The sequence below is a fragment of the Capricornis sumatraensis genome, chromosome 2 (assembly GCF_032405125.1).
Source record: "Capricornis sumatraensis isolate serow.1 chromosome 2, serow.2, whole genome shotgun sequence".
Classification (NCBI taxonomy): Eukaryota; Metazoa; Chordata; class Mammalia; order Artiodactyla; family Bovidae; genus Capricornis; species Capricornis sumatraensis.
The window spans coordinates 184,182,220-184,197,507 of record NC_091070.1 but is presented as its reverse complement, the minus strand read 5'-3'; the positions used below and the strand labels follow the sequence as shown (position 1 = coordinate 184,197,507).

Below are 15,288 nucleotides of genomic sequence, written 5' to 3'. Positions count from 1 at the left end.
CCTCCAACCTCTGGTCACAGCATTTTTAACAGATGAGAAATATATAACTTTGTTTTATGTGTGTTTCTGATCAAAGATACTTTATTCACTACATATTGTTGATTCATTAACATTGAATGGCAAACAGCTCTATAACTCATAACTGAACGAAGGTTGTCTAACACATGTATTTTCTTGGTCAGGCCCATAACAGCACAAAAATGCGAAACACATGGTACTAAAAAAGACTATTTTAAGGAAGCTTGTTTCCGGTCTGAGAGCTGAAACAAGAAAGCATAATGTTGCCTTGTTATACCTCAGCTGTGAACAAATGAATCTAGCAACTAAAATTTTTCACCACTCTGCTTATATCCACAAATTACCACGAGTGCACCTAGAGCATGTATTTGGGGAAGTAGGGGAATTTGCAAATATGGAATCCACACAAAATATGTTTCAACTTGATTGAAATAGAAAAATAAAAATATTTAGGAACAGGACTCTTGTAATCTGGTTTATCTCTTATTGGCATTTGGATGGTCCATTGAACTTAGCCCTGAGCAGTCCATAACTTGAGTAAAAATAACCTAAAATATCCTTGTTGAATAATCTTTCTTGGAAAAGAAGCAATCAGTTATCTTCTAGGATTACCAATATAACAGAAAAATTAGAAATTAAAAAAATGGGTGAAGACTGGTGTCATTCATCCTTAGAGTCATGAATTTTGACCGCTCTGACATATATGCATTTTTGTCCTTCATATACCAGATGTGCCTCTTAAATCTTATATATATATGCACTGGGAGCCCCGCAGTTATTTAATGTCTATTTGGCTGACACTTTGTTTGACATTATTGTTCAAGTTGCTAAGTTGTGTTCAACACTTGGTGACCTCAGGTACATGTATAATCTTATTTCATCCTCAAACTCTAGCAGGTAGGATTTGAGTTCTATTTTACAGAGATAAAAACACTGGTCCAGAAAGGTTAACTATCTTAATAGAAATACCATAAAGTTATGATAAGTGGCAGAGCTAAAATCTGAACACAGGTTTTTATGGCCATAGCCAAGACCACTCCACCATATGTTGCTGCCTGGTGGCTCAGAGGGTAAAGCGTCTGACTGCCTGCAATGCAGAAGACCTGGGTTCGATCCTCGGGTTGGGAGGATCCCTTGGAGAAGGAAATGGCAACCCACTCCAGTACTCCTGCCTGGAAAATTCCATGGACGGAGGAGCCTGGTAGGCTATAGTCCATGGGATCACAAAGAGTAGCACACGGCTGAGCAACTTCACTTTCATTGTTTACAGGCTGGAAGAGTCCTCTGGTCAACTTGATAAGTCTGTAGTAGATAAAATTGACCAGAAAATTTGTGCAGCTCTTTACAGATTGAATTTGAGCTGACCCATTGACTTGCTTTGGCCAATAGTAGTGAAAGTGGCATTTTGTGGCTTCCAGGTGGTATTGAGAGGCTTTGCTGCGAAGCTCTTGTCCTCTTAAAATACTGCCACCATGAGAACAAGCCTGGACTGGCTTCCAGGAGGAAGACATATGGAGACAGCACTTGGAGGAAGAGTGACCCAGCCATCCCAGCTGAAGCCCCAGCCAACCTAACTGCAAACTCACAGGAGAGCCCAACTAACACAGGATAGAGCAGAACTGTCCAGCTGAGCCCAGCCCTAAGTTTCACCCTACAGAATTATGAACAGACAAATGGTTAGCTTTCATTTTAAGCCATTATGTTTTGCAGCAATAGATAACTAATACACTGTGATCCAGCTCCCATCTTTCTGATCTCTCTTAGCCTATAAGATTTGGGATTCTTCTGGTCTATTAGTTAGAAGGAGTTCTTATTCCTAGGCAAAGCCTAAGCATCAGTGTAAAACAAAGACTTTCTCTGCTTTGCTGGATTCATCAAGGTCTAAAGTTTTAGAGCTGGAATGACTTTAAAAGTCATGTAGCTCAGCTCTGTGCTTTAGTGATAATGATGTGTCATGAACAAAGTGGTTCTTGCAGAACTGGCTACTGCAAGAGCTGTCAGAAAATTTGACTCATTTTATTTCCGGGTCCTTCTTCCATACTCTGCTGCTTTTTTTTTTAACCTCTCTTTACATCAAAGCTCAAATCACATTCTAATTGAAATGTAATAGGAAAGCTTGGTTTTTAAAGGATATGTTCACAAAGGATTTATAATAGAAAAGAATCATGTTCTTAAACATTCCTCCCTGTATTTATATTAATACAGTTTGGAGCCTATCGACTTTGCTCAAAGGGAGATATACTTTAGCAGTTTCAACCCACACTTTCTTTTTGAACTCTGTAATGGCCATAGACATCACAAATTAGTAACTTAGTACTTCTACATGTGTTTTGCAATATAGAGTTTAATGTAGTTTTGGTTTGCACCTTTTATTATCCATTGATTTGACTTTCCTGCTGAGAAGGTGGTCTATAGTATAGAAGACATGTCTGTATGATTTCTGAATTTTGATAGCCATAGAGGGGAACTTTATTAAATGATGTTTAAAAGGAGCATTAATCCTCTAAGGCTGCAGATATGAACCATCACTTCTGCCAAAGGAACAAAAATGCCCATTTTATATATAACATTTAAAATTATTCTTTTAGTCTTCATAGACCTTTCCTATTAGGAGGGATTTTTTTTCCCATAAAGCAGGAAAGAAGGATATAACATTTTTATGGATTATTGGTAAATATATTTTCTACCTAAATGTGAAGTTTAATATGAAACTTTCCTATAGTTAAAATGTCCCTTAGGAGTGGATATGGGGACTTTTATGAGTATGACAAAGTTTAATTCCAGAGTGATCAAAATTAAGTAGCATGTGCCTTCAAGCAGTAAAATTAAGCCATATTATATACAGTTCTTTATATTGAGTTGACCAATTGGTTCAGTGAATATGTTGTTCAATAAAGTCCTTGGTAAAAATGGAAAATGTGTCTTATTATTACTTAAAACTGAATGAACTTTTTGGCCAACCTAATAATAATATCTGTTATACAAATCTTTATCAAAGTTTCATCCTAAAATGCTTGTTAAAACAATCCACTGAATATCTAGAAATGAAAACTGTAAAATGTCATTCTATGGAAATAGTTCACCCGTACGAAGGTGCTTCAGTTCACAGGAGATCCTTAATTTTTCTAACACATGGCTTCTTTAAGTGTTATAGGCCTATTGTGACAACAGTAAAATTTTCTTTTGCTAGAATGACTGGTGTGTTTATGAGTTACTTTATCTACTTGTTGGCAGCTTACACAGTAAAGAAAATGGTGATTGATGGGCTGAAATGTCTGATGACTCTGACTCTATTCAAGAATATGTTACTGCGTGCTGTGAAATTCTTTTCCAGCAATTCAGTTTAAATCCCCCTGGAGGTGTTTGTGATTTTTGTGGGGCTCTGTGATAATTAAGTCCCCCATACTTGGCTTTGTAAAATTGCCTTCCAAGCTGAAGTAAATCTTCTGGAAATTCAGATGGATTTAATATCCATTTGTGATGGATATATTGGTTGTGTATCACTTTTACCATCAGAAACTTGTTTGGGTTAGAGTAAGATTATGACATGCTAACCCTGCCAGCCTCCTCTTTCTGGGTCATTTTGATGCCTTTTTCTATCTACAACTAACTTCTTGATAATCATTTAGCAAACGTTTATTGAAGGCTTACTCGGGGCTCAGCACCAGGATATAGAGAGAAGTTGGTAACACTTCCCATCTGGAAGGGTTCCACTGAGGGTAGAAGGCAGTACAGGACCTAGGTCTATGAACAAGCCATCACAATACCGTAATTTCAATAATACTAAGATGTAGTAGTGACCACCAGACAGGCTGATCCACTTAACCAGGCAAGAGAGTCAGGGAAAGTTTCAAAGAAGAGGTGGCTCTTGGGTGGCTCTAGTAGAATTTCATGAAACAAAGGAGGGAGCTTAAAGAGGGTACAACCTTCAAGCATCTTGTGCTATTGGTACTTTCCAAATATAGATATATAGAATAACTACAAATATACAGGAAACTTATTACTGTATGTTTCTGGTTAGGGAAATTGAGTGAAGTACAGATGCTGGAGAGAAACTTCTCAGTGTATATTATTTTGGGTCTAACACCATGTACGAATTTTCTTTATATTTTAAAATAAATAAATACTGTTCTTTTAGGAATGGAGACATTAGGACAGTGGTTCCTTAAACAATGTGATGAATCCCCTCACCAGCTCTTTCTTTCTGGCTGTCTGTTTTTTTTAATGTTATCCCTAATTGTGGAATAAAGGTGTTTCTTTTTTCAAGTTAGACATGTCTCAGAGAGAGAAGTTTTTATGCAGAAGATTTTCCAGTGTCTCTGAAACCTTGCCTTTCCCTTCTGTTTGGAGGAAACCCGTTATTTGAGAGGCTCTCCCAACTCACTCTTTCAAATTCTCTGGCTCTAGAGTTGGCAAGTCAAATGAGTAATTTAGAGTATCCAGGGGAAACTATTGGTCTTATCTCAGGCAGTAAGTAAACAGGCCATCTTACTTAAATTCCTATTGTCTCAATGAAAGTCACACAACTACCATGAGGAAATTAGTTTATATATATATATATATATATGTATATATCAATCTTGGTTATGTATAAATGATTCTCAAGTCTGCCATTGGTTAGGAGAAATTAATCTGTTGTCTTGGATTGAACCCTTTTTATTTTAAACATTGATTTATCACTTGTATATAATGTGATACATTATATAGAAATAGTGATTTCTACTCCAATAGAAAAAATGGTTCAGTGAATAATACAGGTACACAGAAAGAGGACTAAAAAGATGAAGGAAGGAAGGAGACAGGTATTTCAACAAAATTGATGCCATTTGGAAAATCCCAAGTTCGTTTTTAGACAAATACAAAATAAAATATTTAAAGCAGATAAGAAGCTTGCAATAGTGGTAGGAACACAGGTTTTGGTGTTAAATAGTCATCCCAAATTGCAATTTCACCTTTCCTCCTTAGAAGCTGCAAAGACCTGGTCAGATCTGACCCTTCTGAGCCTTCTTTTCCCTAACTGTACCCGAGACTAATAATACTGAACTTGCTTAGTTGTTATGAGGACTAAATGGCACAAATGGAAAGTGTGTGGCTTCTTTGGCACAGATGTTACATAAGTGAGATGTTACCACTTCCTTACTGTGTGCTGGCATTGTACATGAAGCTTTATGTATAGGTAATATTGTTTAAACCATAAACAATGAGAAAGCTGAGAGGTTAACAGTTTTCCTATGGCCAGAAGTAGCAGGACCAGGATTTGGACTAAGTTTGACTCCAGAGGCCTAGCTCATAATCATTTGTCTCTACAGCTTCTTTCAGCAAAAGCCAGCAACCCACCCACGGGGAAATGATTAATAGGTTGCTTAGGGGGTAGGGAGGTCTAAGAGGGAGGGGATATATGTGTACATATAGTGATTCACTTCTCTGTACAATGTAAACTAACACAACAGTAGAAAGCAATTATACTCCAATTATATATATATATATATGAAGAACACAGCTCAATAACAAAAAATAAACAAACAATTTAAAAGAAGTCATTGGTGCTGGTAGATGTGACCCTGACTGCTGAGTCAGGAAGCAGACAGTGAATCAGACAAAACAATGGCAGGTATCAGGTGACTTAGTCCAGGTGAGGAACAAATTACTTCTGGGAAGGGACTGATGCCCACCTAAGCATGATGTGAATCTGCCATTCTGCACAACTTGCCTTTGGACTCTGCACAACCAAAATCTTCACTGCAACAAGTTCAGGATGTAACAAGTTGTCAGCTTCCTCTTGGTAAATATATAAAATGTGTGGAGCCAATTCTCTGACAAAAGCTTATGAGTTCAATTCTTTTCAGTTATTGCTGCTCCTAAATTTTTTTTTTCTCAACATATTCTAAATGAATTAGCTCTGAAGAATGTCACTTACCAGCCATAATCATAACATCGTGGGTAAGTGTTTAGATGAGTACATAAGTTAAACATAACACTGATGTCCAAAGTTCTTTAGTATAGCTGACATGGAATGTTATTTAAATACGCAAAGATAGGAAGTGGGGGGAGGTGTGCAGCTGGTGGGGGAGAAGGCACTCAGAACTGTGCCAACGAACAGTTTTGCTTGAATAGCTCAAGAGCGTTAAAATTAGGAGAATACAATGAGCAGATAAGAATCATGTGTATGCTGCTGCTGCTGCTGCTGCTGCTGCTGCTAAGTCGCTTCCTTCATGTCCCACTCTGTGCAACCCCAGAGACGGCAGCCCACCAGGCTCCGCTGTCCCAGGGATTCTCCAGGCAAGAACACAGGAGTGGATCGCCACTTCCTTCTCCAATGCATGAAAGTGAAAAGTGAAAGTGAAGTTGCTCAGTCGTGTCTGATTCCTAGCGACCCCATGGACTGCAGCCTACCAGGCTCCTCCATCCATGGGATTTTCCAGGCAAGAGTACTGGAGTGCGTAGTCATTGCCTTCTCCAAGCAGTATAATCAACTCCAAATTTTCATTTGACATAATAAAGATCAATCTTTCATCAATGAGCCACTATTTCATCTAATCATACTTTTTTTAAAGCAATAAGTAAAATTTTAATATAGCCTTGTCAAATAGATGCCTGAAATATCCCAAACCAATATCTATTTTACTATTCTGTTCTGTGCTATGAACTGTATACGTTTTGAAAAAGAAATCCTTTTTTTTTTTTTTCCAATTCACTAGCCCACATTTGTAATTGAGCTGGTAATCTCTACCTCTCACCTCTATCACCCCCAGTTAAAACAACTATTGCAAACCACAGCTTCATAGAGCACATGGGGTACACAAGGGCACATGGTAAGAAATGTGACCTTTTTCTATCATCAGGTCAGAGTATCTCACATTTTCTTGTGTTTTCACTGATGAATTTAAAACCTCAGCAGTAGTCAAGTTGATAGAAAGGAAGAGAGTTTTCAATCCAGAAAGACTCATGGACCAAAAACAGATCCTTAAAAGTAATTTTAGCACTTATTTGAGCCTATTAACAGTATATTTGTTTTATATGTGACAGTTCATTGAGCAGTCAGAAAGTATCTCAGAGTTTTGGATTCAGGCTACTTTTACTGTATAAAAGCTCCAGTAGGTCTTTTTCTTCTTCTGAGTATGAACAAAGAGAAATTTCCCATTTGGCTTTTGTAATGTTCCAAGATCAAAGGAGTTTATACAGAAAATTCAGCTCTATAAAAGCCATGTGTAGCATGAATTCAGTCTGATTCTCCCAAATCCAGTGCAAAAGGGGTGTTTGGCCATCAAGCTTTGAAAACCAGCATTATACAGGGTATAACTAGGACCCTGCATTAGTTTCTGCCTTCATGGAAATGGCCCCTTAGTGTTATCTTGGCAGTGTTGTTGGGATGGCCTGAAGCCACTGACCTAGCAAATTTCCTCAAAATTGTTCCCCTGAAACAGTGCAGAGAAAGAAACTCTTGGCGGTATAAATGCTCCCTGGGTCTGGAAATTTCATAAGTCAGAATTAAAACAAAGGTTGGTCTAAAGTCTTGCTGGTGCAGAGTTTGAAACATAAATTGTCTGGAGCAAGGAACCTTTCCTGGCTCTTTGGCGCTGCCTCTCTAACTGTTATAATAATAAAAAATGTTTTCAGAACTGTGTGGTGATAAAATGAAAGCCTTTAATATTAGAAAGATATTTGGAATCTAGATTGGTCATCTGGTTCAAGTCCTCTGGTTTTCTTTTACTGCTTCTCCAGCATTTGCATAGGACACTCACTTTTGTTTTATTATTTTTTTTTGAAAATCAAGTTTCATCCTTATTCAGTCACTAAGTCATGTCAGACTCTTTGCCACCCCATGGAGTGCAGCACACAAGGCTTCCCTGTCCACTATCTCCCCGAGCTTGCTCAAACTCATGTCCATTGAGTCAATGATGCCATCTAACCATCTTATCCTTTATTGCCCACTTCTCCTCCTGCCTCAATCTTTTCCAGACTCAGGATCTTTTCCAGTGAGCTGGCTCTTTGTATCAGGTGGCTGAAGTATTGGAGCGTCAGCTTCAGCATCAGTCTTTCCAATGAATACTCAGGTTTGACTTCCTTTAGCATTGACTGGTTTGATCTCTTTGCCATCCATTTGGAGGTTTTTCTTATATTACATATTTTGTAAGAAATATTTCATTCATTTACTTCAAGTCAATTTAATTCTAATTCTGAGTCTCTATACTTCTGGACTGAAACAGTATCATTGTCAGTCCTTTTGGAGGCCCATTAGCTGTCAGGGTTCTGGTTCTGTCACAGAGCAACCCCGACACTGGGGACCCTTGGTCACTGTCATCAGTTCACCCTGGTAATCACCAAGCCATGCTTGCCCTAGCCTGCTGATCTCTTCAGAAGTCCTGCCACTTCCAGGCCCTGATGCTTGGGACTCAGGGCTTCTTTCAAGGTGGGATCCATTACACCTAGAGTCCGGTGCCCTTGACCATTGTGTGCAGGTTCTTGCAACTTGTGTGTGGGTGGGTGTGGCAGGGAATGGGAGGACTCTGGGCAGCGTGGGGCTCAATTCCTCAGTTCTAAGGGGACACACAAATCTCCGTTTCTAGTCTCCATTCAAAAGCGTTTTTCTGCATTTCTCTAATAGTTAATGATATTTAGCATCTTTTCATGTGCCTCTTGCCCATCTATATGTCTTCTTTGGAGAAATATCTCTTTAGGTCTTCTGCTCATTTTTTGATTGGATTGTTTGGGTTTTTTTGTTATTGAGCTGCATGAGCTGTTAGTAGATTTTGGAGATGAATCCCTTCTCAGTTGCTTCTTTTGCAAATATTTATGTGGAATCTAGAAAAATGATATACTTCAGTTCAGTCGCTCAGTCATGTCCAACTCTTTGCAGCCCCATGAACTGCAGCACGCCAGGCCTCCCTGTCCATCACCAACTCCAGGAGTCCACCCAAACCATGTCCATTGAGTCGGTGATGCCATCCAACCATCTCACCCATCCTCTGGTGTCCCCTTCTTCTCCTGCCCTCAATCTTTCCCAGCGTCAGGGTCTTTTCAAATGAGTCTGCTCTTTGCATCAGGTGGCCAAAGTATTGGAGTTTCAGCTTCAGCATCAGTCCTTCCAATGAACACCCAGGACTGATCTCCTTTAGGATGGACTGGTTGGATCTCCTTGCAGTCCAAGGGACTCTCAAGAGTCTTCTCCAACACCACACTTCAAAAGCACCAATTCTTCGGTGCTCAGCTTTCTTCACAGTCCAACTCTCACATCCACACATGACCACTGGAAAAACCATACCTTTGACTAGATGGATCTTTGTTGACAAAGTAATGTCTCTGCTTTTGAATATGCTGTCTAGGCTGGTCATAACTTTCCTTCCAAGGAGTAAGTGTCTTTTAAATTCATGGCTGCAGTGATTTTGGAGCCCCCCAAAATAAAGTCTGACACTGTTTCCACTGTTTCCCCATCTATTTCCCATGAAGTGATGGGACCAGATGCCATGATCTTCGTTTTCTGAATGTTGAGTTTTAAGCCAACTTTTTCACTCTCCACTTTCACTTTCATCAAGAGGCTCTTTAGTTCTTCACTTTCTGCCATAAGGGTGGTGTCATCTCCCTATCTGAGGTTATTGATATTTCTCCCAGCAATCTTGATTCCAGCTTGTGCTTCTTCCAGCCCAGCATTTCTCATGATGTATTCTGCATATAAGTTAAATAAGCAGGGTGACAATATACAGCCATGACATACTCCTTTTCCTATTTGGAACCAGTCTGTTGTTCCATGTCCATTTCTATCTGTTGCTTGCTGACCTGCATACAGGGTTCTCAGGAGGCAGGTCAGGTGGTCTGGTATGCCTGTCTCTTTCAGATGAACCTATTCGTATGGCAGGAATAGAGATGTAGACATAGAGAATGGGCATGTGGGCATGGGGGTGGGAGGAGGGTGTGGGCTAACTTGGGAGAGTAGCATTAGCATGCATACACTACCATAGGTAAAACAGATGGCTGGTAGGCACCTGCTGTGTAGTGCAGGGGGTTCAGCTTCATGCTCTGTGGTGACCTAGATGGGTGGGATGGCGGGGAGGGAGACCCCAGAGGGAGGGGATATGTGTATACACACAGCTGATTTACTTTGTTGAACAGCAGAAATTGTAAAGCATTGTAACACAACTGTACCCCCAACAAAAACAAAGGCACCCAGAGAAGCACACACAAGAAAGTGCTTTCCCTCTTGCAGCGGTCTGCCAGCACACCTAGCACCTGCTTTGCCATCATCTTTTCAGTGCCCTTCATTGCAGTTTTATAAGCAGTGGAAAGAACTAGTGATTTCTGGTATATTCAGTTTTCAGAAACTGAAACACCACAAAAATCCCCAAGGCAAGGAATTTCCAAGCTTGACTTCTTGATCAATATGATGGGGGAGAGGGGGAAAAACTGTATGAACATAGCAGTTGAGTATTTTTTAAATAGTCTTACCAAAACATATATATGATTGGGTGCTCAATCAGCTCAGTCATGTCTGACTCTTAGCGAGGCCTATGGACTGTAGCCCACCAGGCTCCTCTGTCCATAGGATTTTCCAGCCTAGAATGTGATACGTAGGTACAAATTCATCTGGAAGGATCCTTAGGAAACTGAGATAGTTGATGGTGGTTGTTTCTGGGGAGCTGGACTGAGGGCCAGGTGCAGAAGGCAGTCCCTTTCTAGTTCACCACACCCTGTAGTTTTGCTTGAGTCCTTTATATTGGTATTTTGCATATGTTATATTTATGATGATAAAAAATTTAAGGTTATTAATTCAAAGAAAAAAATTTTTTCATTCATTAACCGTGAGACACTTTCCTCAACCAAGCCTTACCTATCTTAACTAATTGTCCTGATTCTGTGGCTCAGAATCTTGAGTTCAGGAGTTAATTTGCCCAAGATTTCACGATGCCCAAGAGTCAGGATTTGAGCCCACATCTATTTTACGCATAGATCTGTGAATGCCCTTTCCCCCACCCCATGCTCTGCCCTCCAGGGCTAGTTCATTCCACTAAGTTCTTGTCTTTCACTGCCCACGTAATGAGGCCAGACAGACCCCCTTCATCAGGCCACACATTTATGTCAAATCCTTGAATACCAATAAATACCTGAAACCATGTTTCAAAATATACCATAAAAAGTAAATAAGAATGACACATAGTTCACGTCAAGTTTATACACAGCAGCAGCAGTGCAGAGTTGACAGTAAAGCACATGGGGGAAGTTTAACTTGAAATAATAAACTTAGGAAAAATTAATTATACCTCTGAATATACCATAAATGTGTCTTTTGTTTAAGTCAAATAAAAATGGCTTTATTAGCCAATAGCAAATTATGAGTTGCTGCCTATAGTTTCAATGTTGGCTTAAGGAAGCATTTCTGGTTGTTAAAAATTAATAAGCATTTGTTTTTTATAGGATGCTATAGTTATACATGAAGTCTATGAAGAAGGGGCAGCAGCCCGAGATGGAAGGCTTTGGGCTGGTGACCAGATATTAGAGGTATGTGACTATGCATTCTGGTTTATACCAGCAAGTATGGGTCCTAATTTAGTGACCTTGATCCACAGTCTGTGTACCAATTCACAGTCTTCTACTTAATTATTTTGTTGTAGTCACCAAGTTGTGTCTGACTCTTCTGTGACCCCACGGACTGTAGCCCATCAGGCTCCTCTGTCCATAGGATTTCCCAGGCAAGTTGCCATTTCCTTCTCCAGAGGATCTTCCCGACTCAGGGATTGAAGCCATGTCTCCTGTACTGACAGGCAGATTCTTTACCACCGAGACACCTAGGGAGCCCCTACTCAATTATATCCTCACTTATTTCTTTCTCAGTGTGACAAAACATGTACTTTATTCTTTGTTTCTTTTTTTGATGTCTATCAAATAACTGTCAGTAGAATCATGACAGGTTATCAATCTAAATCTGTCTGTGAAAATTTTTTTTTTAATTAAAGGGGAAAGTACAACTAAGCATTCTATAATCAGATGAAACTGTAACTTCACAATTTGATTTTTTTTTTTTGCTTCCCTGCTATACCTTACTAAGTTCCCTTCTAAAAACACATACATATAGATGTACACATAAACATGCACATCTAGTATTTTAAAAAACTTTATTGCAGCTTTAAGTATTAAGATAATGTTCTTATTCCTAGTAAGTGTTTGCATCAAATGGAGGTCCCTGCCCTGGCACCTTTGTTTCCTAGCTGATGAAAATGTAGAATTCTCTCCCTTTAGGTGGTATATGGTACTTATTAAAAATTGAAATGCTTAACTTGCCTCTTTTTAAAGGACTCTCAGTTAGCAAAGGTGTTAAAGCCTTTTAAAAAGAGCTGAGGCTGGCAATGTCTAAACTAGGGAATGGATGAATGGAAAGTTAATGCCAGGCATTCTGGTAGGTGAAACTAAAGAGCTTTTTCAATGGTGTGAAACTTTTAGGCAACATTTCTTTCTTTCATTGGATGAATTTAATTGAATAGTTAACATTTTATGGTGGATATGTGCATTTTTCCTTTGCAGCTTTAATACAGCACATTATGAATGACATCATAGAATTTTATTTTTCCCCTTGGTGGTGCAAGTCTGCCTCCCAAGATGAAACCAGAGATATAATTAAGGGTAGAAAACACAGGCAAGAAGGAGTTAAAAGAGAGACCAGGCTGACTGCATATTAAATTCAGGGCAAGTTATAGGGTTTCTCTGCAGGCCTTTACTGTGCTTCATCATTGGATTAGGACATATTCCCAGTGCATTCATTAAGGTGCAAGTGTATGAGGTTAGAAAAATAAATGTAGCCTCTTTGGGAATTGGCGTGACTGCTTTAGCATACAGCACCATTTTTTGGTGGTCAGGAGTTTTGAGAGTTTTTTTTCCCCCTCTGTAGATTTTCTAATTAACTGGTACTATCATAGTTGGCTTTATAGAGGAATAGATTGAATATTCAAAAGAGTACAGATACATACAGGCCTTGATACTTAACATGATTTGTAACCCCACAAATTTTTCTGTAATAGTCATGTGGAGTTAAATCTAATATGTGCATTGCTTTATTGTGGCAGTGGTTGCACAGGTATAAATTCACAGTATAAATTGTATATTTTAAATATGTACATTTTAAATATGTATGTATGTGAGTTATACTTCAATAAAAGAAGAAAATTTTAATTTATCTACTCGTTTTGAATAGACTCTCAGCTGTAGCCATTCTCTTTCATAAAATATATTCATGTACAAGTGAACACTCAGGACAGAGTAGCATGAAGAAAGCAAATGTGTTTTAAGTGCAAGGAGAATTTGAAAGGTCAACTAAACCATTTCCTGGCATCTGGCCGAATTATATTACCCAGCGTGGATGGATGGTCTACACTTCTCATTAAAGATAGCCAGACAGGCTCTTCTCTTACACCAGGCAGGATCTTGTCACAAAAGCATATTGTGTGTTTAGCTAAGAAATGTACCTCTCAGTTTGGTCAGGGAACACGTTTCCTTCCTAAGTAGCTGTAGACTCCACATTTGAGCTTGTTCTAATTGTGGTTGCTGTATATGGAGCCATAATGAGGCCTAATCAGCCTGGGGTCTGGAGATTGCCTCAAGAAGAAGACAGGCAAACTTTGGTAATACATTTCTGAACAATGGCCCTTCTGCTCTTGAGAGTTCTCTGCATGGTGCAGCCTGGCCTTCATGAAAAGCGAAAGTGGAAGTTGCTCAGTCGTGTCTGACTCTTTGCAACAGCATAGACTATGCAGTCCATGGAATTCTCCAGGCCAGAATACTGGAGTGGGTAGCCTTTCCCTTCTCCAGGGGATCTTCCCAACCCAGGGATCAAACCCAGGTCTCCCGCATTGTGGGCGATTTATACCAGCTGAGCCATAACGGAAACCCAAGAATACTGGAGTGGATCGCCTATTCCTTCTCCAGCAGATCTTCCCAACCTAGGAATCGAACCAGGGTCTCCTGCATTGCAGCCAGATTCTTTACCAACTGGTAGCTCAACCCCTGATAGTTCAGTTGGCCTTCCATGGTTTTATACTATTGTTTTATGTTAAATTAGGACAAGCCAGATTTTGCTTACAAGTAAATAGTGAAATAATAGCCTGGCAAGATTTATGATTCTATGATTAACATGGGCTGTTTTCTTTCTGGTTCTTTTTTTTAAGGGTCAGTCCCTCCTCTTACCCTTCCTCTATTCCCATTATCCTCTTCTATTTTTGTGCAAGTGGGGGAAGAAAGAATAGAGAGCGAATACCTGGTTTTCCCTGTGGAATAAAATAATGAGGAGCTGCTGGCCTAGTTTGGTTATTCTTTCCTTCTAAAGCAGCAACTCACCCGTTTCCCCACATGCCTTTCCTCCTCCAGGGACATGATAGACCCCCATTGACAGCTGGGGCTTCCTATAATCCTTCTCAAACAAGAAGCCCTGCTGTTACCACTCCTCATCCTTTACAATCAATATTCTAAATAATGCATCTGGGGCTTATGTAAGGCACTTAATACATCACTGTACCATATTCTAACCACTCAGCAATGTTTCTCTTACAATTATTGGTGCATTTAGTGGTGTCTCAGTGGTAAAGAATTTGCCAGCCAATGCAGGAGACATGAGTTTGATTCCTGGATCAGGAAGATCTCCTGGAGAAGGAAATGGCAACCCACTCTAGTGTTCATGGGATTCCACACCAGCATTCTTGCCTGGGAAATCCCAAGGATTGAGGAGCCTGGCGGGGTACAGTCCATGACATCACAGAGAGTCAGACGGGACTGAGCAACTAAACAGCAACAACTCGATTCACAGATGAGAAAATGAAAACTTTGAACTTGCAACAGATCACTTGAATTTGAACAGACATCTTGATGCTGGTATCTAGAGTGAATTGCTTTTGTAATATTAGAGTTTAATGACAGTGCTTTTAATTAAAAGCATAATTGTTAAGGCCTTTAAAAGGGTATTTTAGAGGCTTAGAGAATTCACCTTCAATCCATGGAGGTAACTATTTTTCAGTTGAGTAGCAGAAGTGGTCTTGTGTGCCATCTATTGGAATACAGGAAAATAATCAGCTCAGACCACATTTTCTGGAGACATTGTTTTCCCCTTTGTCTGTGGGTTTACCTCGTAAACAAAGGAAGTGTGATCATGGCCCTGAAGTAATAGCGAATGCTGTCACTGAGCACCAGCCCTGACTGTAGTTACTTCAGCTCCTTGTAAAATATGTTTCTATTTTCTGTCAACCACGTGCCAAGTCCTGTGCCAAACGTACTACAGGGTTTATTTCATTCAATCCT

General features: G+C 39.6%; 1 protein-coding gene across 3 annotated transcripts in view; it reads left to right on the top strand.

The window, feature by feature from the left end:
- The window catches only part of PATJ (PATJ crumbs cell polarity complex component), a 364,628-nt gene that overhangs the window by 298,866 nt on the left and 50,474 nt on the right, over positions 1–15,288 (top strand). For all 3 annotated transcript variants that reach the window (XM_068992464.1, XM_068992473.1, XM_068992482.1), the window contains one exon: positions 11,425–11,508. In XM_068992464.1, the coding sequence (XP_068848565.1) occupies positions 11,425–11,508 (84 nt within the window). The remainder of the gene's footprint in view (positions 1–11,424; positions 11,509–15,288) is intronic.